Source organism: Macrosteles quadrilineatus, unplaced genomic scaffold (genome assembly GCF_028750875.1).
Source record: "Macrosteles quadrilineatus isolate MER2022 unplaced genomic scaffold, UCM_ALF_1.0 Scaffold_47__1_contigs__length_942521, whole genome shotgun sequence".
Lineage (NCBI taxonomy): Eukaryota > Metazoa > Arthropoda > Insecta > Hemiptera > Cicadellidae > Macrosteles > Macrosteles quadrilineatus.
This window is the reverse complement of record NW_026542640.1, coordinates 250,677-275,185: the sequence shown is the minus strand read 5'-3', so window position 1 is coordinate 275,185 and position 24,509 is coordinate 250,677. Positions and strand designations below refer to the sequence as shown.

At 31.6% G+C, this 24,509-nt stretch overlaps 1 protein-coding gene across 13 annotated transcripts in view; it reads left to right on the top strand.

Annotated features, from left to right (window-relative positions):
• The window catches only part of LOC129005959 (muscle calcium channel subunit alpha-1-like), a 332,295-nt gene that overhangs the window by 114,625 nt on the left and 193,161 nt on the right, over positions 1-24,509 (top strand). For all 13 annotated transcript variants that reach the window (XR_008491886.1, XM_054435029.1, XM_054435032.1 and 10 more), the window contains exons 2-5: positions 9,420-9,699; positions 17,470-17,575; positions 19,711-19,850; positions 24,345-24,451. Coding sequence is in view for 12 of the 13 variants with exons in the window: in XM_054435032.1 (XP_054291007.1) it covers positions 9,420-9,699; positions 17,470-17,575; positions 19,711-19,850; positions 24,345-24,451 (633 nt within the window). In the remaining variant the exon portion in view is untranslated. The remainder of the gene's footprint in view (positions 1-9,419; positions 9,700-17,469; positions 17,576-19,710; positions 19,851-24,344; positions 24,452-24,509) is intronic.

Here is a 24,509-nt window from a genome sequence, read left to right as displayed (position 1 = left end):
CTGATGAGCGAATTGGCCACTTTGCTTTCTCAAATCAATGAGAGAACATGTACATTGTTAGGTAACTGTAGGAAAAATATTTTATTCAAATACCAAAGTGATTGTAATTAAAAGTGTAGTGCACTGTGAGAATAGACATTTTCGTTGTAGGTTTTTTTTTAGTTTTAAGAACGTCTAGGCTCCAAGGACTCCTAATACATATGTATAGTGTTCATATAATAAAACGGTTTACGTATTGAGCTCCCTCCTAAATAACATAAATACCATCTGGGCTATCTTGAATAAACCTGCACATCATTAGTTCCTGTCCTAATCTTAAAATACCCATTATTTAAAATGCTGTAAATCCTGCAAATACCAGTTGGTAAATAAACAGAATGGAATAAACCCTTGATTATTAAACAAAGATAATAAAAAAAGATAATAAGATAATTAAAAGATAATAAAGATAATAAAAAAAAGTAAAGATAATAAAAAAAACACACAAACACACCCGTTTTTGTGTGTTTCTCCGCCTTTGCTGTTTTATAACCTTTTTTTAGAAACAGTGTGAATCCTGATCTTGTTACTATTCAAGTCGACTTTTTAATTGATAGCCCAGCGACAAGCTGCATCTATGTTCAGTAACAATCCGTTTGGAATCGAACCAGAAACCTTCAGATTTGAGCGAGCAATAAAACCACTCATACACATATACAACCAATTTTAAAACAAAAAAATTCCTATTTATTCATTCTCAATCCTCTATTATTTTTCCCTACTTTTTAACTTCTCACTACACAGTCTCAAACAATCATAATAGTCCCAATTCTTCACCATCGAAACTCTTTAATATCAGACTCTTTAACATTATTTTATTTTTATTTCGTAAATTTGAGTTTTAGCATTGACTATTGGATACAGAAGAATACATCCCATCTATATAGATCAGATGTCGCCAATTTTTTCTAAAAAAGAATGTAGTTGTGTGAGCCAGTCACAGAATGCGCTAGTGTCTAAAATTATATTTCATACCTTATTTTTTGTTGCTGACCAGGTTGATGGGTCATAACAGTTGCTATAGCTCACCATAAGTCATTCCCTAAGTTTGAATCGGAAAAAAGGTTTGTGTACTTGACAGAATTTAGTAATATAGATCAGTGCAATGTGTAGGTGGCTCACATCAACTACGACAATTTTGATGAAAAACCTGGCTACAAATTTAACTTGGGGATGGAATGTCTTGTTAGTTGTATTAATAATCAAAGGTTTTAGTCAAGGTGAATTTCTTTACAAACTTGGTCAGTAAAAATAAAGTGTGAAAATACAGTTGTGGTAATATGTAGCCTTTTAAAGCACCATAGTGGTACTATATCTTATACTTAAATCCCAATCCTTTTGACCTTTCCTTATGCACTTGGTTCATTGATTTCATTTGTTCAATTTTTAAACGGTGCACCCGATATCTGACGCAATTTCTTCGATTAGTCGGTACAATAGAACTTTTGCTGCCAGACCTGGTAAATAAAATTACCTAAAAAGCGCTGCGTGTAGATTTTAACAACTCAGCCCACCTGGGTAATTGAAGATGAGGGAAGGTTAACGGAGTTTATAGCTTTGTTACTGACTTATATCAGTTGGTTCTGTAGCCAAAATTGTTTAAAAATAAAAATACCATCGAAGATGGTACCTTTTTTTGAACCACCAAAAGTTACTGCCTTTGCTCCTGATCGAACTAGCAATTTGTATATACCGAGCGAGCTCTATATCCACTCAGCTGCCCTACTTTTTACTTACTTATTTCTTACTGATATTTATTCATAGCAATTTATATGATAAATTTTACTTTGGCAAGCTTAAACTAGGAACACATTTTTCGTTTATTCAATGGCTTAAATAACGTGCTGATAAATAAACCGTTATTAATTTTTGTTACATTTTAAATAAATAAATAAAATTGTCTTTATTGGTTCAAGCGTTAAGTCAATTTTACAAAACTGTTTTTCTCTTACAACTTTCGTCATCTAATATCTAACAAACAATTAAAAACCAAAATAAGTACATAAGACTAAAAGCTATACATGAAATGAGCACATTTTTATATTCGTTTTGAAGCCTGTTAAACCTTTTTCTCTTATTTTTGAAGGGACAGAGTTGTACAATTTAGGTCCGAAATAAGCAAAGGCTCTCCGACCTACCTCATGGCTGACTTTAGGCACGTGCAACAAATCGTTCTGTCGGGTGCTGCGCTTAGAAACGTCCCGCCGGGCTGGCAGTTTTTCTCTTAAGTAGAGTGGCTTACCTAGGGATAACGTTTTGTGTATGAGAACACAAGTAGAGGCCTTACAAAAAACTTCAATGGGCAGCAATTTCGCATCACTTCTGAATGTACTTACGTGTTCTCCTTTTCTTAAGCCATAAATGAACCTGACTGCTGCATTCTGCGTTCTCGGTATTTTATTACAGTCACCTTTTAATATACTGTTTCCATATGCTGGAAGACAGTATTCAATAGCAGAGAGAACTAGCGACTTGACTATCTGGACCCTAGCGTCCTCAGGCAATAGGTATCTAAGCCTATACAGTCCGCGTAATCTACCCAATGCCTTCTGACACGCATTTAGAGCAAAACTAATACACCACCAATGTTCAACCTAATACATTTAGAGCAAATGTATTAGGTACTTCCTTTAAAACTCAACCATGGGCTAAATCAAATTTGCAATAGCTTTTGAACCGTACTTTTTACGGTAATAGTGGTTGTATAATTTAATTTATAGTTAAACGGGCTATAAGTAAAATTTAATCAAAATCGTCATAGTACTTTTGTTAATATCTGATTTCCGTTTTTTTTTATAAGTTATGTGGGGAAATCACTATTAAAATCCAAATTAAAAAAACCCTGGAGATGCCATAGATTAGTACCAACATAATAGAGTTCATTAAACTTTAACCAAAGGTGCGGTATGTAGTTCTCTACACATACATTGATTGATTGATTGATTGATTGATTGATACACATTAACAAACATCACTTGGAAAACCACTTTTTTTGGATTCGGAGAGACCCAAAACGAACATTTCCACTCAAAATTACAACTTGAAAATAATTACGAAAACAATACTTTCTCCGTATACGGGGGAAATGAAAAAAATTAAACGCTTGGTATTCTCTGGAGAGTTTTTGAAGTACATTTCAATAGTCTTCCTTACAATAAACATTTTCTTTAACACCTTGTATTTAAATTGATGTTTTATCACTAATAAAAAAATTCCAAAACCATAGTAAGCCTAATGCGAAAATCATGAATCCATTGACGCATCAGTGAAACCACAGTTAAATATTTAGGTGTCTTACTTGTTTAACATTGACGGCCATACCCTGTTATGCCACTTAATGCCACAGCCCATGATCCATATAGAACCGTAAATGTATTGTTGTTTAAGATATATATAGTTTAATTGAGAGTGTATCAATAACCAGGTATAATACACTTATGAATATAAATTCAATATTTGTTTCTGCAATGAATTACATAGAGAATTTAAAGAATATCAGGACTAAGGTGCATGGTTGTTTTGACGAATGACAGCGTGTGTTATCACTACATTAAATTTTTAATGGATTTGAGTTACGTAGAAAATTGTTATTATAGTATTGTTAGTAATTGTTTTAGAGCCATGGCACATTTATATACCAATATGTGACTAAGTATTGTTTTAAATGCATATCATATCGCTGTGTATTGTTGTTTCAAACGTATATCATAACGTTGTGTATTGTCGATTCGAATGCATAAAAAAGGAACTTGGTGTATTGTTGTTTCAAATGCATATCACAATGTTGTGTATTGTTAGCGAATTTCCCTATAGGGAATAAGCTATTACCGTAGTACTCATGGTAAGACCTGGACCCGGGACCGATTTACTTTTTCGTTTTGAGATCCCTAGAGGCCAAAAACACCATCCGTTCAAATTCATATATATACAGGGTGTTTGGTACTCAGTGTGAAAAGATTTTTTTGGTGTAAGTACAAAGTAAATGCAGTATGATGATGCATATAAAATGTCCCAAGTCTAAAAATTAGCTTCCCAAAGAATTATTTTATGTTTTTCAAAAATAACTATGTTTTTAAACTTAATACAGCTATTTCTCAATTACCTGTAAATGGATTTGTGTAGACAATGTCATTTTCGTGTTCTACATTAAATTTTGAATAAGAATAATACAAAATGACAGATGATCAGTTGTAAAAACTCCATCGTAAATAGATTCAAAGATAAAAATTAATTAAGTTTAAAAACATAGTCATTTTTTAAAAACATAAAATAATTCTTTGGGAAGCTAATTTTTAGACTTGGGACATTTTATATGCATCATCATACTGCATTTACTTTGTACTTACACCAAAAAATTTTTTTCACACTGATTACCAAACACCCTGTATATCTATATATATATTGATATGTTAGCCTGTATCTTCAATAAAGTCAATAAAGCCTGTAATCACATTAAACTCGCGTAAGTAATTTTTCCATATTATGTTATATTTATATATGTGTCCGTTAGCGCGATAAGTCGAGCAAAAATCGTCCGATTTTGATGAAGTTTTGTACAAACGTGTAAATCTACGTCTATTCGAACGAGTTAGCGAACCAGCATGATCGGACTATGGGAACAGGGGTTTATGGGGGGTTTTATGGGGTAAAAATTGTTTTCCCATTTTTGACCCTAAACACTTAAAATTTAGCATTTTCTTTCCAAACTATTTTGTAGAGCTTAAAAAAACAAATAATTTGGTATAGCCTATTGAAGCGTGGTTATGCGCCTAATAGTTGCGGAGGAAATTCCAAAAAACTGTAAATTTAAAATTCCCATGTTATTCCTATGGAGAATAAGTAAACTGTTGTTGTTTGCTTGTTTATGAACATATTTTGATCAAATTTAGAAAATGCATTCATTTCATACTAAACTATTAATATTTAAAAAAAAAAAAACACCCCTTTTTACCCTCCCTGTTGCAGCAAACCTAAGTACTTATTAAACTAGTGTTATTTAAATAGGGAATAAATGTGATATTTTTAAGGAGACATTTTAGTGTAGATCCAATCAGGCAAATGAAAATTCGCTTAGTCTGCAGGTTTGCTGCGGCGGGGGTATTTTTAAACACATTCTACTTCATGGTGTAATACATTTGAAGCTAAAATAAATACGTACCTTGTGCTCAGTTTGTTTAACGACTACAGTAAGTGATGCAGTTTTGTTTCGTACATATAATAAGAGAACACCCGAACGTGGATGGTTATTATTTATTTCTATGCGAGTTATTATGTTCACCCTAGAGCAATATGTTATCTCTTCTGGATCATTTATAACGTGTATGGTATCGTTTATTCGCAATATCAGAATTTAAGGCTACACCGTTGGTAAGTATTTGTGATTATATGCTAAGGGTGATGATATGTTTACTTCATCATATTTACATAAGTTTTATACCTAAAAAGAAACATTTACTAGTGAATTTCCCATATAGTAAGCTATTGCCGTAGGTCTCATGATAAAGCCTCGACTCGGGACCGATTTACTTATTCATTTTAATGTCCCCAGAGGTCAAAAACACCATCCGTTCGAATTCATATATGTTTATGTACATATATATATGATGAGTTCATACAGGGTGTCCCACGTAAGGTGTCTCAAAATGATTACGAAAAAACGGCTTAATGTTCAAGGATGACAAATAATTATTTCCCACTAAATCGACCCCAAGGATTAACGTAAAAATATTTTTAACTTTTCCCGATACAGGATGTGCCAAAAACTGAGGGTCACTAGTTCGAATCTCGGAATTTCCAAATGTAAACATATGCCATGTTTTACATAATTTTAAAGTTATGTGTAGACAAACATTTTGGCGAAAACAGAAATCAATTATCTTTTCCGTTTCAAAATGGTGGGCAATTTTTTGGAGGAAATCAATATTTTTTTAATACTCTGTGTTTCCTATACCAATGCATTTAGCCCATCTCCGGTTGAATTTTCTCACTCGTTATGAAATTAGCTTTACTGTGATGTGCTACAAGTGACGGTGTTTTGAAATCATAAAAATAAAAAATAAATGATTTTTGAATATGTGTAAATACAGCCGTTAAAAACCAAATGGTTGCCGTTTTAATACTACATATCATTGTTATTTTTCTACATCAATGACTAATATGCGACATTTGTATATTACCGTTTTGACTTGGTGGCTTTAGTGAATTACCTATTTGATGTAAGCGGTAGCGGTAGGTTAAGTTTTAAAATTCAAGGGAAGAAATTAACTTTTATAATAAAAAAAGTAATATACTTGAATACACAAAAGTATGTTCCAGCCCTTTAAAAGGATCGACTGTATTTATGCAAATAGGTAAATGAAATCTACTACCCTTGAAGTAAAACTTTTGCCAACCCTCTTTTTACAACGACTCTAAGGAGCTATTTATTGCAAACGTTGTTTAAACTTTACGATATTGATTTTAGGAATCGTGATTAATCAGCCAGTTGGAAAAATAGGAATATTTACATTTGAACATTACTATAGAAGGTGCGTGTTTCTCTAGGTAACCAATTATTTACTATTTTTTTATACATTTTTAGAGTGCTTTAGCTATTTTAAAGCTACGCTCTCCATAATAAAAGACCCTGAACATCTTTAAACAATTTTTGTTTTTAATTTGTTTTGAAATTTTTATCATTTATTAAGGCTAGTAGTTATTAATAAAACTTTATATAGCTTAACCTTACTGCAATGATACTCGATTTAGCATAAATATGGCTTAAAATAACTAACGTGATTTAGCCATTATGATTTAATGCAAAATTATAGAAGCATATGCAGGGTAAGATTTATCTTTGTTTTAAATTATTGTTATATTTTGCACTTTGACCATTGCACAATAATGCAGCCCATGGCATGAGGCTCAGAGGTGCTAGATTAACTCGATTATTTCCCCGAGTCCACCAGTAAATTATACACGCTGTGGTCATGACAGGTGCTAACTATGAACCGACAGCCCAGTTAGTCAATTGGCACTGCCAGATATCTGCCAGATAAAACTGTATTGGTGGAAAATCTCACTCCCAGCTAATCGCAGCGATTTCAACCCAAAATCGTTCTTGGTTACATGAATTATTTTCATTTTTATCATTTTATATTTACATAATATATTATGTACACCATGTTTATGGTTCTACGTATTTATTCGGTACATTTATTAACAATGATTATATAACTGAGCTCGGTGAAAATCCATGAATTAATACCAGCCGTTCATGTTACGTAAAATAATATCCATTCTACATCCTACATTCTAATTACCTATTTATATAAGCTATTTTAAAGTTTCACTCGGCAAAATGGAACATCAAAATGGGGGTTTGAAATAAATTATATGGCAGAAATCAACGCAACAATCAAAACTTTGGGCCGGGATATGATAGTTGTTCTGAGGTAGTGATTTAAGCGATTGAAGTAAAATTGCTTTCGCAGTGAGTGATTTTAGCGAATATATTTTAATATAACCAGAATCCAGATAAGATTTAATTTAATAACCGTTAAAAACCTCAACCACTATTAAATGTTTAAGATAAAGTAATGATTGCAACGCGACTTCAGTAAACATTTTAAATTTGAAAAGATTTTAAGATCAGATAGGGGTAAGAATATGACACAAAAAGAACAACGTCGACATCCAGTAATTTAAAATACGTTTGAATGTCGTTGAGAATACATCCTGGCACGAGTGGTCCTGATGAAGACGATCAAGTGTGAAAGTGAAACGATTTTCATCCACATTGATGGTGGTCGTCAGTAGATGTCTTCTGGATGGGAAAGCAGAAAAGGTTATATTAGACAGGGTACATTTGCTTAATGCTGTATGGGTCTTATGACTTTTGGCATATGTTACTACATAAAACTCAGTGTTATTCTACAAACATTAGAGGAATTGACCGGCCGTAAGAATGATGTAGACGATTTATGTATTAGTGAAATTCCCTATATGGAAGTAGCTGTTACCGTAAGTGGCACGGTGTAAGACCTAGTCTTGGGACCGACATATGCAGGGACCAAAAACATCTTTTGTTTATATTTTGATAACATTATTGGTCAAATTTATTTATTTTACTTTTATTTTAAGAGGCTGACGGTCTCCTTTGCCTTGTATTTGCCTATCCACATAGGACCGTGCGTGAGTGGAACGTATCCAGCAGAGCAAGGGGTAAGCCGTTACAGTAGGCCTATAAGGGGGAGTGTACTGTACGAGAGTTGTTACAAAGTAGTGGCAGGTACTAGGATCCGAACCCCCAAGAGGCCTTGGGCAAGTCTGTGGCACTATATAACAACTTACCAAATAGTGTTCCATACTACATACTACAGTATACTATTAATATTTTAGGGGAAACCCCCTTTTCCTTTCCTGTAGCAGCAAACCTAAGTACTCGTTAATGTATTAATAGAGGTTTGACATTCTTTTGAACTGTTTTATTTGGTTCTCAACAAATCTATTAAATTTTCAAAGTGTTTCAACAATCACACAAAACATAATGTTTGTATATATTCTCTATGTTGTCGTTTCATTTCTAAAACTGCGGAGTATAAATACATAGCCTACTTAGGAATAATCGTCAACAGCAAAAAAAACTAAAAAATATTTAACGTTGTTATTAAACACACAAATATTGTAGTTTAAGTGCTTATCTTTGACTGAGATTTTTTTTAATTCTGGGGTTTGGCGATTTGTTTCCACCGCAATAACACCCCAGTAATTATTGAAAGGAAACGACAGAAATAATATGACTTTACTTTTTAAAGCATCGCTCTTATCTCAAATGTAATGATTTACTTTGAAAACCTTAATTCATACAGAATAACATGATTTTTCAATACTTAGAACAAAAATGTTACATCTTATTAATTAACTGGTTTCATTCAGGCGTGAGCTTCAACAATATCATTATTTTTCACGGAATTGACGAAATCCACAAAGCTCCTAAATGTGCAATTATGTAACCAATTTTATATTTTTATCTTTTTATGTTTATATCTTTATACATACTTTGATGTCTTTATTGTTTTATTTTTAATTTTTAATAGATCTTTTATTTTATTCGTGTTCATTTGCACCATTGACATTTTAAATTTTGTTGTAAGGGACGGTCTAAGACATTGTAGTAACAGTGTGATGGTAATCAAAAGCCCAACTTTCATTAATTAATAGCCCAATAAAAAATGGCATTTGGGTCCAGAGTAGTCTTAGAATCAAACCAGCGACCTTCCGATTTGGAAGCGATCACTATGAACACTAGGCTTCCTAGACAACCTATTAATTGTTGTCTTGGTTTGTCCATTGTTGTGTGTGTTTACAGACGTGTTTTACAGATTGTTGTCTTGTTTCAGCTGTCACATCGGGTGTACACTATGAGTTGTCGGACAACGGCAACGGCAACGGCAAGCCCCTGTCTACTGCTTGGCAGACGGCACTGAGCGCCACAGCCATGAGTGCGGTCAACAACAACAACAACAACAACAATAACAACAACAATGCCAACAAGCAGACGCCCAAGCGGCCGGTCAGGAGAGGGGTGAAACCTCCCCCAGAACGGCCGCAAAGAGCCCTCCTCTGCCTCACCCTTAAGAACCCAGTGCGGAAAATGTGTATAGACGTAGTCGAATGGAAGTATCCTTTTCAAAGATAACGTAGAATAGGAGGTACTAGTAGTAATATCATACGTTCGAGTTGGCAAAATTGATATTTGACGCAATGAGTGGATGGAAGAGGAAAGTGTGGTTACAATCAATAGCACAGTTGTCTGACTTAGGTTCTCGCGGATTCTAAACATGCACAGCTTATTTCTGGTTTGTTATTTTTAATTCAAAAAGGTGTAGGTAACTTCAATCATTTTTGCAAGAATCTATAATATTTCATATAGTTGTTACAAAAAGATTTAATAACAACAATTGCTATTTTTAAATATAGAAAAATCAACTTTTATACTCTCACCTCGGTGTTTGTTCTATTAAGTTTTTTTTTATTGTTGTTTTGAGTTATATAGGGTATCTAGACCATAAAACCACCGGGTACTTTTTTGGTACCCTTGGGCAATAGCCGCCATCTTGGAAAATGGCGGAAAACGTAATTTACAGTGTAAGCTTTTACTTTAAACGCTGTTATCAAAATAACATGCTATCTACAGCAGTGCAAACGCTTTTACAATACTCACACTGAAATTCCATGCAGGAAAATATCATATTTTAATTAAATATTTTGTGTTTTAAGGCCAGTATTTCTTTTTAAAGTTAATAATTTAGATAAAAATATGTTCTATCCCTACTTTTTTCATCTTTGTGCTAAAATCTTTGAAAAAAGGCCATGATACATGTAACAAAAGTTGTAGATCTTAAAATTGTGCATCCAATGCACCTAGGGATCTTTGTTGGATCAATGATAACTTTACAACAATGTGTAAAAAATAACTTTTTCCTACAGTCACCCGACAAAGTTGGCTTCCTTGTACTGTTTATAGTACAGAAAGCTGCTAATTGCTGTATATTTATACTTTGCCGTACGGTTTATACTTTGTCGTACGGTTTATACTTTGCCGCACAACAGGATTCCAACGAAACAACACAAAACAGCGTGGTTCTATTATGCACGTAATGTGACGTAATCCGTGTACGCTTGGAAATAGGTTGGCAACACTTAAAGATAATAATACTATGAGCAGCTGATTGACTATTATAACTACGATTTAACCTGTCATTTCGTGTTTATAGTTTCGGTATTTCTGAACTTTCTGGACTTTTCTTTTAAACGTTTTTAAAACATTTCTACGTACTTAATAAACAAAAAAAATACCTTTAAAGAATTTTTTTAGGCGCGGAAACCACTTCAAATTGCAAAAATATACGGAACTATATTCTCAAAACGCGGAGCACATTTCTTGCCGAGGAAAATTAGCGGAGTGATACGGACCGCGGGTACTACTTTCTCTAGGGCACCATTTGTGTTGCTGCTGAACCTAAAACGTGTTGTATAGTGTTTGAAAGACTAATTATTTATATGCTTTATAGTGACTGTAGGAAAAATATAATGTGTAACACGAGTGAAAAAGGCCTTTGCTGCACTCGAGATCATTCCGCACTCGCCTGCGGCTCGTGCGTAAACATTGCTCTCGTGTGCAGCAAAGTGCCACTTTCACCACTAGTTACACAAATAACTATTTTTTTAATTTTTCTATGACAATTAGGGGTATCTAATACATGAACATAATTTATATAATCCTTCCTAAGAATAATCTTTAGTTCTTTTCTACTGTTTTTGGTATCAAAATGCTCAATAAATCAACGGCTTTCATTTACGCTAATTAAAATTCAAATCATAGGATGTAACTAGTTATGGACCCCCCAAAAAGAGTAATTTTAATTATAAAAAAGTCTCATCAAAGCCCTATATCTTTGGTGATTATTATGCTATGTTTTATGTATTTATATGAACACAGTCGGTAACGTACTAGCTTTCATGGAAAATATTAGTTATTGGGTTTCAAAAATGTTTAGATATAGATCATCAATCAATAAATCAATAATTTTTCTTGTAATTTGTGGATTTGTAAATTGGGAATAGTCCGGCAACCAAACAGGGAATTTTCCTTGAACCCTGTTTTGTTCTATTACGTTTTGTAAAGATGATATTTTATTTTGGTAGTATATAGATGCAGAAAATAGCGGGTACTTACAAAGTACCTTTGGGCAACTTCTATAATTTGAGATAATAATTGTCCATATTAATAAATAAATCTATTAATTTAAAACATGGTAATTAAGCTATAAACTACGCGTTTTTAGTTCGAATATCATGAAATTTTTTATGAAACCTCGTTATAATGTTACTTATAAATTTACCAGATATTAGCCATATCAAAGCTGTTTCAAACTGGCGGCGGAAAACGTGGTTTTTATCTTTAAGAATTGAATTTTTTGCCCAATTGAAAAAAAAAACTGGTTATACGACCTTGTTTTAGTGTTACCTGTACCTATAAGCGAACAAAATATAAGTTTTGCCAATTTAAACCTGAGCTTCTATAAGTTACTAGCAAGACACATTCTTTACATCATTATTATGGCATGTAATAATAATACTCGATTATGAAGTTAACTGAATTCCCGTAGCACTTGTGGCTATGCTTGTTAGTATTTGCGTCACATTGAAAAAAGACGATAAGTTAACAAAATTAATAAAATCGATTTCAACATAGTTGAGTTTTATTATTTTGTATTGTAACATAAATATTTTATTCATATAAAATTGTAACTTACATAATAGACCTACATGTAGGAATAACTTGTAAATAACGTTTCAGTAACCTTAGTGACTATTAGCGATTTCTCTATAGGGAAGTAGCTATTACCGTAGGTCTCATGGTAAGACCTAAGCCCGGGACCGATTTACACCATTTTGATGTCCCCAGAGGCCAAACAAACTCTTTCGCTCAAATTTATATATATGTATAGAAAATTTAAAACATAGTTCATTTAAAATCCCATGGAGAATATTGTAAAATATTTTAGTTGGCTTGTTTTTGGATATATTTTTAATCAAACTTGGCAGATTTGTTTAATTCTATACTAAGTTATAAAAAATTATAAAAATAAAGAAATATTTTAATAAAAAATACTCTTTATTAGTTTCCCTTTAGCAGCAAACCAGGTACTCGTCAAACATAAATGTAAATTTAATAGATAAATTGAAAATCAATCCAGGCAAATGGAAATTTGCTCATTCGTCAGGTTTGCTGCAGCGGGGGTATTAACTCATTAATCTACACTGTCATAGTCTTCACTGACGTCTTGAATTTGTATTTTTCTATTTAAACAGGTATTATATCCACAATGACAAAATACTGTGCAAGGTAAGCCTGAGTTCACGCAACTACATATATTTCAATTCTGTTCACTGGTGCATATCAAACGCAACAAAAAAAAACTTGATAGGAATAAACCAGGTTAGGTTCATATCTGAGTTTACCCATAGCTAACTGAGGTTTTCTTCACCAAAATGAATAACACAGCTCATTTAGATCTTGAGATAAAGATCTTTAATAAAAGAGAGTCCTTAAAAATTGAAAACCTAATGTTAGTTAGAGGTCTACAACTCACCTTAAGCTCTACATATTTAAATGAAAATTGTCTCAAATGAAAGTTCTAAGTTGACCTAGTGTTTTTAGATCAGAACGAATAACATAGTACACATAGCAGCTGAGAAATATGTCTTTAAATACAGAAGGAAGTTAAGAAACAACAACTTTTATTCTACGTTTAAGCTTATAACTTGCCCCAAACACGTCAGATTGCAATAAATAATAGCTGAAAAGTACCGCATTAACTCACTGAGTATTCCCATACCACAACATACAATATCACGTAACAATAACACGAGACACAATCATTAACCAAAGATAAATTGTAAAAAAATCAAATTTTTATTGTTTGGGGTCCGCAACTCATGTTCAACTCAGCCGATTTTAATAGTCAATGGCTTGGATTAAAGCCAGTAACTCACTGAGTATTCATAGTATATAACATTTCATATAACGTAATTATAACCTGAGATAATATCTTTAATTAAAGACAAATCTTGGAAAACTAGAATGTTATTTGGTTAAAGTTCTATAAATCCCCTCAAACCCGATAGATTTGAATTACCAATGCCTCAAATGAAAGCCAGTAGTTTGCTGAGTATTTTTTTTTTTTTTAACATAACATCGCATAATCAGTACTCGAGTAACAATCTTTTTTTCAAAGAAAATTATACAACCATTAAAATCTTTGTTGGTTGAAGTCTTGTAATTCACCTCCGACTCGTTCGTTTTCAGTGATCTACATGTCAAATGGATGCCAATTGTTTACTGAGTGTTTTTATTGCAATACATACAACATCTAATAATAATAACTCAATGGGTTGGTCAAAATTTAAACTTTTATTTTTGAAAAAATATTGTTTCTTTGGAGTGAAGAAGAATAGATCGGCCTTAAAGTCCTTAAATATACACAGTTAATAGTTCAAATTAAATTTGATAATTTTACAAACATTTTAATACCAAAAACAGCCAGAGAGAAGTGGCGGATGGTCTCAGGAAGGATGTTACAATTTTATTGAACATATAAAATATCCTTATTTTACATTGAAAATCAATAAAAAAATTATTTTCTAACGCTTTTTTCTGGCGTTACCATTGATCCAACAAATATCCAATAGATGTATTCGATGCCAAATTTAAAGCTCTACAAACTTTATAATGTATATTATAGTCATATTTTGAGTAATTAAGGCGCAAAATTGAAATAAAAATAAATATGATATTATTTTTTTATAAATTATAAACTTTGACAAGTAATACTGACCTTAAAACAAATTATATATATTTAATATATGGTATTTCTGAGTAGGGAATTTAACCATAAACATTTGACAATAACATGCATTGTTCCATCTTAAATAGTTTTTTTTATTACATTGGTTTAAGTAAAAGCTTACACTGAAATTTACGTTTCCCGTCATTTTCCAAGATGGCGGCTGTTGCCCAAGGGTACCAAAAAAGTACCCGGTGGTTTTAGGGTCTACTTACCCTAGATATTACATATCAACAATAAAAAAAACTTAATAGGACAAAACCAGGTTCGGGTCAATTCTGCCGGACTAACCAATTAAAATGTTTATCAGATGACCATCAAGTGAGGTCAAATTCTGTAACTATAAGGTACATTTTTGTATACTGGCATCAAACATTAATATCTACTTGTATCTTTAATTGATATACACATATCCTATAGGAAATAGCTAGGGTTCTTCATAAATAACCTTTTAGTTCATTTATGAACTTACTAAAGTTGTCTTCTTTCATAATTCTGCTGCCTAGGTGCCTTAAAAATTGTACTCCTATGTAAGTCGTTTTCACAGTTTTAAGAAGAATATTAAGATATACGATCACGATGTATTAATGGTTGTTCTTATTGAATCGTAAGTTATTAATTGATTTTAAGTTCCATTTTTTGTTACTTTCTATAGAAAGCAATCGGATTTACATTTGTATTTCCAAATATTTTATGACCTGTAAGAGTGTATGTACAACAAACGTTTTCTATTAAGTATTTATATAATTTTAGAAAATTCTTTTATAGTAGGATCAGAGTCTGAATTTATTTCAGTGAATCTTTTGATCAAAGTTGGCTCTAGCTGTAAGCCTGAGTGATATGGGAATAACTCTTGTATCAACTAAATTCGAAATCAAACTCAAAATAATAATTAAGCATTGACACTGTTTGAATATAACGTTTATTACCAAACTAAAACAATTTTCAATGAATTGTTTACTTACATAGTCTTTACTGGTTATTATCTCGATATGTAATTAAACTGTGCTTTAGCTCAGGAACAGCTCAATTATTTGGAAAGTCACCTGCTAAGTTCCACAACAGTTTATAGAGTAGGTAACATGACAGTTAAGTATTAAAATTCATTCCGTTGTGCTGTTATTTTCATCTGAACCACATGCAAGTTTGGTGGAGCAAACGAGTACAATGTTGGACAGCAATGAAGCAATTTTAAATTGTTTTAACAAAACGTGGCCAGTTTATTGCAGTGTGTTAATACCATATTTTTTCTTTCCGTAAAAACACACTTTTAACGAAAAGAAATCTTGGTGTCAATGTTACTAGGTTAGATACTTATATTTTCTCTTCGCGACTACATAATTATTTAGCTTTTAAGTGTAATAAGGGAAGCAGTATTTTACATATATATCAATTTATGCTATATATGTAATGGATATTATTGGGATTAGGGCTACTAAATATAATTGATAATTACAATTTATTAAAAGGGTACTAATGTTTATGTGTTTAACCGTTTATACAGAGTGTTCCACGAGAGGTGTCTCAAATTGATTACGGAAAACGGCTTAACCTACAAGGATGAAATAAAATTATATTCCACTAATTGGACCCCAAGAATAACGTAAAATTTTTTTAACTTTTTTCCGATACAGGGGGTGCCAAAAACTGAGGGTCACTAGTTCGAATCTCGGAATTTTCATATGTAAACATATTTCATGTTATACGTAATTTTAAAGGTATTTATTAGTCAAACATTTTGACGAAAACATAAATTAATTATCTTATTCCGTTTCAAAACGGTGTGAAAAATCAATATGTTTTAAAACTCTAAGTTTCCTATACCAATGCACTTAGCACTTCTCCGGTTAAATTTTCTTACTTGTTATGAAATTAGCTTTACTCTGATATTCTACAAGTAAAGGTTTTTTGAAATGACAAAAACTAAAAAAAATATTTTTGAAAATTTTCAAATGCCCATCGTTCAAAATTTTCAAATAGAAACATATGTCAAAAGGCACATCATTTTATAAGTTTTTTTTAATTCTGAACAACTTTGTAATTTACACTTACTTCGTATCTCTTTTAGTTTTTGTATAAATAACTAAAACCCCAATTTTCCTATATCAAATGCATGTTATTTGAGATTAACACTAATGGCACCATTTCAGAAAAAATGTGTGTTAAACCCAAATAACATGCATTTGATATAGGAAAATTTGTTTTTTTGTTATTTACACAAAAACTAAAAGAGATACGAAGTAAGCGTAAATTACAAAGTTGTACAGAATCAAAAGACGTATAAAATTATGTGTCTTTTAAGATATGAACATTTTGAACAATGGGCATTTGCACATTTTCAAAAATATATTTTTTTATTTCTTTTTCATTTCAAAAAACTTTTATTGTAGCATATCAAAGTAAAGCTAATATCATAACAAGTAAGAAAATTCAACCGGAGAAGTGCTATGTGCATTGGTACAGGAAACAGAGCATTAAAAACATATTGATTTTTTCTTCAAAAACTGCCGCCATTTTGAAACGGAATAAGATTATTAAATTCTGTTTTCGCCAAAATGTTTGTATAATAAATACCTTTAAAATTATGTATAATATGACATATGTTTACATTTGAAAATTCCGAGTTTCGAACTAGTGACCCTCAGTTTTCGGCACACCCTGTATCGGAAAAGTATTTTTACGTTATTTCTTGGGGTCGATTTAGTGGAAAATAATTTTATTTCATCCTTGTAGGTTAAGCCGTTTTTCCGTAATCAATTTGAGACACCTGTCGTGGGACACCCTGTATACATATATGTCTGAAATTATTGTAAATTTGATATAGAAACTTTAAAAAATCGTAACGTTTGTAGAGCTATTGAAAATAAGCTATAACTATACATGGTTTAATATTATGTGGCTAATGGGTGATGGCTAATATTCATTGTTATTTATTCTAAACTAGGTAAATTATGATTTTACAAATAATTAACTCCTAGCTTAAAGTGTAAATGAATGCAATAGGTTTTTATTGATAAGTTTTCCTTAACAGGAACAGACCGTTCGAATGGTTGATTCTATTCACAATTTTTGCCAACTGTGTGGCACTGGCAGTATACACCCCTTACCCTAATAGTGACTCGAACAGCACAAACGCTTATTTGGTAAGTTGTTCACACTTATATGATACGTTAGATTTCATGAGGTAAGTATAGATGGTGGCCGTTTTCAGTTTCTGATGCAACAATTATCATACAAAACTGCAGGGAATTGTTTAAATTATTGTTAGCGTTATGAAAATAATGTATCTAAATCGATTAAAATAATCAATGAATTGCAGTCGAAAATTTTTAACGGACCACAATTAATTATTAGTTTCGAATTCTTGATTAGCAATCGCGTTACAGACACAAATTGGGAGACGCCTTAGAGATTCTCGTTTGTTTGGTAAGATACATATCTGAGAATATTATAATACGACGTGAATAGTTATAATATTCTAGTCATAGTGAATAGTTATAATATAATACGTTATAATACGCAAAAATAGTCAGATTAAGCATAACTTTCAATTTCATATACCATTCACTATAATATCGGTAGGCTATATATTTTACATACAAAAATATTTCGAATCTATTTGCCTTCAACAGTAAAAGCATATATTGTGAAATGTATTTTCTAAATTTTCCGTTTTAGTATCGTGTTGACTATTATTTTATTAGATATTTATTAGTTTCATAGGCAGATTAAGTAAAATACTATTAAATTGTATGCATTTTAAAAACTATAAATAATATACCGATCATAAGTGTTACGCTGTTAAAGAGCTTTGAGATTTAATTAGATAACTGTAAGAGTGCAATTTGGCTCTATGACGCATTCTAACATTTTGTCAGCTAAGCTGTCGAAAACGTGATAACGATTACATACTTTCAAAAGCAATACTGATTAGACCATCGATAAAAATCAGATATGAAATACATTAAATGTAATGCAGTTTATACTTAGAATAATTAAATATTTAAAACACGTAATTTGTAGAGCACATTCGGTAAAATCAATTAAAACACATTACATCTACAGTGTTGGCATGAGCTGAACTAGGTAAAGAAAATCTTCATAAAATATCCATCTTGGTGAAAGATGTCTCGCAAAGATACGTGTCGTTCCAAGCAATAACTCAAAACTCACTCTTACATATTCAACACTTGCAGGAAATATTTTGTACTAGCCTATACCAAAGTTTGTTTTGTCCTCTTAAAAGGTTAACAGTAAACATTTTTAGCTGTTTAACTGTAACAAAATTGTTCTTATATGTCTGAAATTATACTAGATATTTTCACAATATAGTAGTGCCAACAGAACAGATGATACTTGCACTACTTTAGTTTTATTATGTACAATCAGTAAATTGTTTACCAAGCAGTAGATTGAGCTTTTCAATCAAAATACATACACTATCAATACACTAAACGCTATTATAGGAATACGTTAGTTTTGTACTATTTACTGATACTTTATTTGTATCACATTATGATAAACCTTTTCTGATTGTGACACAAAAAGTGTACATTGCCAAGTACTGTTCAAGTTGTTATAATTGTTATAAAACAATTGGTTTAGAATATACTTTAAGTGAGATAATGTTAAATCTAAAATATTCTTAGTTATAATTAGTTTGTTAATTATTACATTTGCTAGTTATGTATGTTATATGGAATCACGTATTGTGTACATATTGTGGAAGAATACCTTCAAGTTTTATTTTCGTTTTAGAAAACTTTGAACTTTAACAGTAGTTTCACTACATTGGCGTTGCAGGTTCCCAAAACTTCACCACCGACTTTTACCGGTAACAACAGTTTTGCCAATTTGCAGAAAATTTCATTTTTATCTAAAAAGACAGCACAACTTTAATGGTTACTCAATCCGAATACCTTTACTATTAGCAGTAGACCGGTTTTTGGGTAGGCCTACTTAGGCCAAATGAACCCGAGCGGCCCCTGTGTAACTTCCCTGTAATCACCGTGAAATCGTGAAAACTTCCTGTAATTGTGGAAAATTAGGAATTTAATATTTAGGAACTTAAATTTCATTTATGTTCAAAATTTTTTTTACAAAATGCTGTGGCTCTTGTTTGCTTAGTGGCATACCCGGTACTGACTATTAGTATATATACAACTTGTAGAGCTCTTTTTAACCTAGTATATCATGTTTATGACATATCGCGTTTAATCTATGCTTCAAGGGATCGTTCCCATTACCTATGTACTAATGTATTATGATCTTGTTGCAGGAAAAGATTGAATACATTTTCCTAGTGATATTTACTGTAGAATGTGTAATGAAGATAGTAGCTTATGGGTTTGTTGCTCATTCCGGTGCATACTTGAGAAACGGATGGAACTTGTTAGATTTTACAATAGTAGTCATAGGGTAAGTAACAATAGTAAATGTATTTCATAAGTAATAATGCATTGCAATAATAGCTGTTGAAATATATAAGTTTAAGGTATACCCTCCCTTACTGGAAGAAGAGGTATTCTGGTATAGTTTAGTGTTAATTAATTATTATTGAACAGTGCATGTTAATAATATGTCATAGTTACTTAATAATAGTCTATATAGTTACTTATTTAATGAGTAACTATAAATTCAATCATAGAATCACATAAGGTATCAGATTTTGCATAAAAGTATTTGTTTTAATTATCAGTCTCTTCGTCTCTTTCGAGTTCCTGAAAGATTAATGGTAGGGCGGTTTTAGGTTAGTTAATTTACTCTTTACAGTCTTTAAATTGATGGTTTAATCAATAACAATGTGAATAATCACATCTATACTTTGTAAACACCGTATTATTTTAAATCATAACATCTCAAAAATTGTGAGTGGTTACAAATATTCAAATTGTAAAGGTTATACGTACTTTATGAATGTATATACAGTATATTGCATTAAATATAATTTAATCTAAGAATAATGAATGATTTGTAATGGTGTTTGTAAATAATGTCCAATTGTTCTATCATTTTAATTTCATGATGGCAAGTGATACACGGCCAGAAGAATAAGAAGATATTATAAAAATCTGGGAAATATAATGTAGTTTCCACTGATTACAATGTAATAGACAATTAATTAGACTATCCATACTATAATACCTTCGTAATAATCGAGGATTACTATTACATTGACTAGACTGTCTCGTCTAAACAGGGTGTTTAGTTTTAACGCAAACCAAATCATAAGAACCGTGAAACACTACTTAGGGACAAAACTCTAGCTTATAATTTTGTAAATTACTTTATTACCAATCAGCTTTTATGATTTTTTGCATTTATATCTACAATGTTTAGTCTTTTGAAAATTTATTTTAAAATAAGACTCAACATGGTGTTTTTGCTAGCTCAAACAGTATGTATGTATTGCAGTACAAATACATCAAAAGCAAATTACTATATTGGTCTTATGCCAAGAAATATTTTAAATTATGTTTCCAGGTACTGTGTCATTCCAGTATAAAATACCTAAATTATACAGTATATTGTACTTGTTAGAAATTTAGGAACTAGATCTGTAGAAAACAAAAGGCCTAGGCCTACAATGCAAAAATTATCTCTCTGAGCTTGCTGGGAAAACACCTTGAGTCTGATTCCCAATAAATAAATCACTGTAATACCAAACTGTGTAGGAATCAATGCAACAATGCATATAAGCTAATTGGCAATTTAGTAATGGATACGGGGCTACCATTTTATAAGCGTCTTTGGTCCTTAAACAGGGACTCTTGGTAATTGTATGTGTACTCGTAATTTGGGTTGCGTTTAAAAAAAACCCTGATTTTGTTTATCTAAATATTAGTTCCTTTTTTTCACTTCCCAGACAAAATTAGAGATTTTTCGGGATCATTTTGTTAGGATATAACTGAATAAAGCAAGGTAACATGTAAATTATCGTTTTCACGTAGGTTAAAGTATTACGTTTTCCAAGTATGATATTTTGACGATGCATATCATCAATATTAAACAGAATTCATGCAAAAATGGACTATTTTAAAAACTGCAAACAAAAATGCAAAATATTTTCTCTTTGAAACATAATACAGCATAGGGTTTTATCGTTGTACCAGAGACAACAAATTAAAGACTAAAAATATTATTCCTAAAACTGTTTTTGATGTACAAAACCTCAATAAGTTTTATTATTATTTTAAAGCGTAATACAACCTAAAAGAGTTATTTTTATCACTGAAAAAGCCAAAGAAATTAACCAAGCATCTGTTAACAAGTATTAAAAAATTCATAGCACTTCAATAAATTAAAGTGATTCGTGTTTTCGTGCTGCTCATATACCAATACTTCAAATCTTTATAACAATATTACGGGTTATTGATATCTTTTTTTTTTATTTTAATAGTTTAGTTTTGACTTAAAAAGCTGACAGTTATGTAATAATTGTTTTATTATTCAATATATTAGGTTTAATTTATATTTAGTGTCACTTACTGTCTGTACTGTTTGTAATTATTGTATACATAAAATATATTGTTTGTGACTTGGGTTGTCTTGAAAACCAGTTATTTTTTTACTGAAGACCGATTTCAATCAAGGCATTATTTATTTATTAACTTTTGAAATGTATTAATATTTTTAAATTGATGTAAAAATGAAAACAGACGATTAACTTCATTGTAGGTGTTAGCCTCTGGATTGCCAAATAATATTAAAATAGGTTCAAACTAGTGTACATGTTGCTCGAATTCGAGCAATTACAAAGTATTACAGGAGTTATTTCAAAACGAATAACAGTCATATTTACAATGAGTTTAAAGAGTCAATTCAAAGATTACCGGTGTGTAACTCATGGAGATACTCACGATGTATATAACAGTAATTAACATTTCCTGTAAATATTGTATCATATTCCATAACCTGGTATTGCTTTTTAATGTTTTCTACAAACATTTCCTGACTTATAGCCATATAAGGTTGTCCATGTTTATCTTCGTTATTGATAAACCTAAAACATTCCGGCTGGTTTTCTCCTTCTCAAATTGCTTCGCTGTACAGGCAACACAGGTCATTGATAGAGGGCCAATTGAGAACAAAAAGTCGTTTTGGGGTAGTGTTAGGACACATTTGTAACCTAATAGTTGAGATTGTCCAGGGTCAGGTGCTGACTGTCCCACTCCACTGTTCTGTAGCTGCGGTCGTTATCACGATTATGCCTCCTGTCTATGTTTCATTGTCGTCACGTCGAAAGCATTTAAAAGAAGAAAAAAACAACAAATAAACTAATTATAGCTACACAAAACAACGATAAATGCACAAATTTAAGTTACAGTCATGCTAACACGATCCGCCATAGCGACAAAAAACAACAATAAATACGCAAATTTAAGATACAACCATACTAACACGATCCGTCTTGGAAGTTATGTTTACACAAACTGAAATAGTAAATAAATGTACTCAATGTGTTTCAATGAATTGAAAGATAAATAACAGCAATTAAATTATACAGCTGATCAAAATGTAAACAATTATGTTCTTCATAAGGATAACATGGGAACTTTCAAAGCCACTGGGGCAGAGCCCAAGGGACTTTTTCAAAAATGTAAGGCCAGTTTGCAAATCTACGCGACACGCTCTTTCCAATGAGACGTCAATGGATAAAATCAGCAAAGAAATGGCGGAAGAGTTCAACCGACAAAGTTTCATGTAGCGTATTAATTATATAGATACCTGCTATTAAGCAATCCAATGTTGTAAACACAACTAGTTTCGGTGCCTGTGTGGCGCCATCATCAGGCTGTACAAGGACCCTTTTCTTTCTTAATACGAAGAGCGTCATATTGTTTACACAAAAATAAAAATAATAAAATAAACACGAATACGAGACATTTATGGTAACTGATCAGTTACCATAAATGTCTCATATTCGTGTTTGTGTCGTGTTCTTATGTCTATTTATTATTTTCGTGTAAACAATATGACGCTCTTCGTATGAGGAAAGAAAACCGTCCTTGTACAGCCTGATGATGGCGCCACACAGGCACCGAAACTAGTTGTGTTTACAACAACATTGGATTGCCTACTAGCAGGTATTTGAACCTTTTTTAATATTATTTGGCAATCCGGAGGCTAACTCACAAATATATGTTATTAAAACCATTACTTGTTATTCACTTAATAATGTCTATTGGGAAAAGTCAAAGCATTTTTATCCTAACAACTCAAAGTAAAATACATTACCCTTAGGTCTAATAGAAATATCAGCTATCAGCCCAGCAAAAATGTTTCTATTAAATGACCAGTGTCCTACTGGGTTAGAAATGTTGTATGTGGGACACTCCTAAAGGTTCTGTTTTGGGACCCCTTCTTGATTAAATTTGCTCAAATTGAGTATTTTTTTGCACTTAGATAAAAAAAAAAATACTTTAAACAGATACTAAAGTCTCATACATTTCATTTATGAGTTATTGGTAGTATGGTAAGCTTCTTGAATCATTATTTATTTATTCTAAACTTGTTGATTAAATGATTTAATGAGCGCAAATCAACCTCCCCAGACCTACTCTGGTTGCTTAGCTGAAAATATTAATACTGGAGTGCCTATTCCTATTATATGTTTCGTTGTTAGTTTTCCTAAGCAAACTATTATATTTTTTATTATTTATAAAACTAGTAGCCTATATATACAGAAATTTTTAGTTTAAATGTAATCTAAACCAAAAACCTGAAAAATATCCATACAATAATTTGTGGTTGAGGTTGAGTAATCCAGTTAGTTTAAGGTTATTTGATTATTGTGTTCAATACATGTATATTGACCGTGCATTGATTTTGAAATGAGTTCTTATTTGCATTTGTAGATTGAAAATTGATATTACATCACACGTGTTAAAGTTAATTATTTTCATTTCCCAGAATGTTAAGCACAGTACTCCAGAGCGTGATGAAGGAAGGCTTCGATGTCAAAGCTTTGAGAGCCTTCAGGGTTTTGAGGCCTCTAAGATTAGTTTCTGGAGTACCGAGTAAGTAAAGGAATACTTTCTGTACATTTTTTTTAGTATGTGCTATGGCTACCAATTC